The sequence below is a fragment of the Apteryx rowi genome, unplaced genomic scaffold, assembly GCF_003343035.1.
Source record: "Apteryx rowi isolate R43461 unplaced genomic scaffold, aptRow1 scaffold_190, whole genome shotgun sequence".
NCBI classification, from domain to species: domain Eukaryota; kingdom Metazoa; phylum Chordata; class Aves; order Apterygiformes; family Apterygidae; genus Apteryx; species Apteryx rowi.
This window is the reverse complement of record NW_020448197.1, coordinates 50,462-53,313: the sequence shown is the minus strand read 5'-3', so window position 1 is coordinate 53,313 and position 2,852 is coordinate 50,462. Positions and strand designations below refer to the sequence as shown.

At 65.8% G+C, this 2,852-nt stretch overlaps 1 protein-coding gene across 1 annotated transcript in view; it reads left to right on the top strand.

Moving 5' to 3' along the window:
* Positions 1-1,867: 1,867 nt before the first annotated feature.
* GPR3 (G protein-coupled receptor 3) overlaps positions 1,868-2,852 on the top strand; it is a 1,360-nt gene continuing 375 nt past the window's right edge. Inside the window, exon 1 of the mRNA XM_026062593.1 lies at positions 1,868-2,848. Within this exon, the coding sequence (XP_025918378.1) occupies positions 1,868-2,848 (981 nt within the window). The remainder of the gene's footprint in view (positions 2,849-2,852) is intronic.

Sequence of the window (2,852 nt, the reverse complement as noted above, 5' to 3'; positions counted from 1 at the left end):
GGGCCGGGCCGGGCCCCTTCCCGGGCCGCCCTGGCGCCGCCACCGCGGGCCCTGCCGCGCCTCGGCCACGGCGGTGCCAGCCCGGTGCCAGCCGGGCCCAACCCGCCCCCTCCCGGCGCGGGGCAGCTTGCCTGAAAGCACTGAAATGCCCTGAAATGCGCCCGCTTCCACCGCGGGCTTCGARGAACCGGGGCGCAGGGCAGTCCTGGAAGGGTCCCGGGGGGTGGCACACGTCTTCCYCGCTGCGGTTAGGGCTGGCCTTCCCTCCTTCCTCCTCCTCCTCCTGCAGGGAGGAGGGATCCCTGCCAGCCGCCCTTCCCGCAGCCCCGCCGCCCGGGGCGGACTTTCCCGGCTCTCGCCCGACGATGAATTAATTATTCAGGGCCCGCTCGGGAAAGCCGGGCCCCGGGGACCCCTCGCGGAGCTCGGGAAGCAGAGGTCCCCGGTGCCCTCCTGCCCCGAGGGGGGGGGAGGGTTGGCGCTGGGGGCAGAGCCCCACCGGCGGCTCAGCCCGGCGGGGGGGGGCCGGGAGGAGGCTTTGCAGAACGGGACTGCAGCCCCCTCCCCAGCCGCGGCGCACCGAGTTGCCGCCCCCAACCCCCTGCACACGGAGCCCCGGAACCGAACCGCCTCTGCAGGGGTGTGTGTGGGGGGGAATCCCCCTTCCCTCTGCACCGCCGCCCTGCAAGGGCTCCGCAAGGACACAGCGGGGGCCCGGGCCCCACAGCCCGCCGGGGGAGGGGGGAGGGGGGCAGCGGGCGCGGGTTGCGGTGTGGAGTGGGGGTGTGTGTATGGGGGGGCTGTTTTTATGAATGGGCTGCTCCATCCCCAGCGCGATTACTATGCGGCGCGCGCGCGCCCGCGCTGCCTTGCGGGGCGCTGATTGGCTCCGGCGCGCCATTGACGTCACAGCGGGGCGAGCGGGGCGGGGGGGGGCGGCGGTGAGTCACCCCCGGCCTCCCTCCCCACCACCCCCCCCCGGCGGGGCTCGGTCGCTATAACTCGGCGGCGCCCATGGCAGCGGGCCCCCAGCCCGGGAGCCCAGCGCAGCCCGGCCCGCGGCGCAGCCGCCCGGCAGGTGAGTGCCTGGCACCGGGTGGGGGGGGGGGTGGTCAGGGAGGGGGCGACCCTGCCTGGGCATAGAGCAGAGCCATGGGATAGGGGGTGAGGGGCAGCCCCCCCACCCGGAGGGGCTGTGCTGCCTGCCYGCCCCCCCAGAAAGGGCAGCCCCCGGTCAGGGGATGCACCGCAGGGCCGGGAAGGCGCCTCTGCCTCCGCTGAGCTGTGGGTGCTGGAGAGGTGCCGGCTTGGCCTGGGCTCTGCCCGCCCCCTCCCCTCTTCACCTGCTGCTTTTTATCCCCGTAACTTTTCCGCTGAAGTCCTCAGGTGGGCGGTGAGCTGCCGAGAGCCGCTGCAGGAGGGTGGCAGGGCCGGTCCCGCTCTGGAGTATTTATCCGTCAAAATTGTGCAATGCACAACCCCTCCCGCTGGGCAGCTCCAGGGTAGCGGATGCAGGCAGGAGCGAATAGGCTGAGCAGCTTTTCCTTTATGTTTTTTTCTTTTCTTTCTTCTTTTTTTTTTGCTTGTGAAAGAAGAAAAACAAAACACCTTGTCCAGAAAATATCCCCTCTCAGAGCAAACAGCGAGCATGCTGTAAACATATGGAGGTGAAACCAACTCTGCTCCTGCCCAGCTCGTGGAGGAAGCCCAGGGGAGGCAGGTGCACAGCGCTGTCCTCAGCTCAGCGGTGCCAGGGCGGGCCAGGGACTTGCTGCTCTGTGACAGTTCAGGCAGGTCCCTGCTGTGGACAGCAGGTGCTCAGAGGGATGCTCTTGCTTTCCACTCCTGCAGATTGGCCTCCGGCAGCATGATGGAGGAAGGGCCCCACAACTCCACCGGAGGCCAGCAAGGCTGGTTCGCAGCCAGGAACGGGAGTGGCAGCTCCTTGGACCTGGAGTCTGTGGTGCGACCTGTTGCCTTGAACCCATGGGATGTTGCCCTCTGCATCTCAGGAACCATCATCTCCTGCGAGAACGCCATCGTGGTGGTGGTCATCTTCTACACCCCGGCCTTCCGGGCTCCTATGTTCCTCCTCATCGGCAGCTTGGCCACAGCCGATCTCCTGGCTGGCTTGGGGCTGATCCTGCATTTTGCCTTTGTCTACTTCATCCCGTCGGAGTCAGTCAGCCTGCTCACGGTGGGGCTCCTGGTCACCTCCTTCACGGCCAGTGTCAGCAGCTTGCTGACAATCACCATTGACCGCTACCTGTCTCTCTACAACGCCCTGACCTACTACTCGGAGAGGACGGTCACCAGGACTTACATCATGTTGATCCTGACCTGGGGAGCCTCCATCTGCTATGGGCTCCTGCCCATCATGGGCTGGAACTGCCTGAAGGACCACTCCACTTGCAGCATCGTGAAGCCGCTGATGAAGAACCACCTCATCATCCTCTCCGTCTCCTTCTTCATGGTCTTTGCAGTGATGCTCCAGCTCTACGTGCAGATCTGCAAGATCGTGTGCCGGCACGCCCACCAGATCGCCGTGCAGAGACACTTCCTGGCCAGCTCCCACTACGTCACCACCCGAAAAGGCATCGCCACCTTGGCCATCATCCTGGGCACCTTCGCCTCGTGCTGGCTGCCCTTTGCCATTTACTGTCTCCTGGGGGATTACAGCTACCCGGCCCTCTACACATACATGACCCTTCTCCCTGCCACCTACAACTCCATGATCAACCCGGTTATTTATGCCTTCAGAAACCAAGAGATCCAGAAAGTCCTGTGGACTGTGTGCTGTGGGTGCTTCTCTTCCACGATGCCTTTCCGGTCCAGGTCCCCCAGTGATGTCT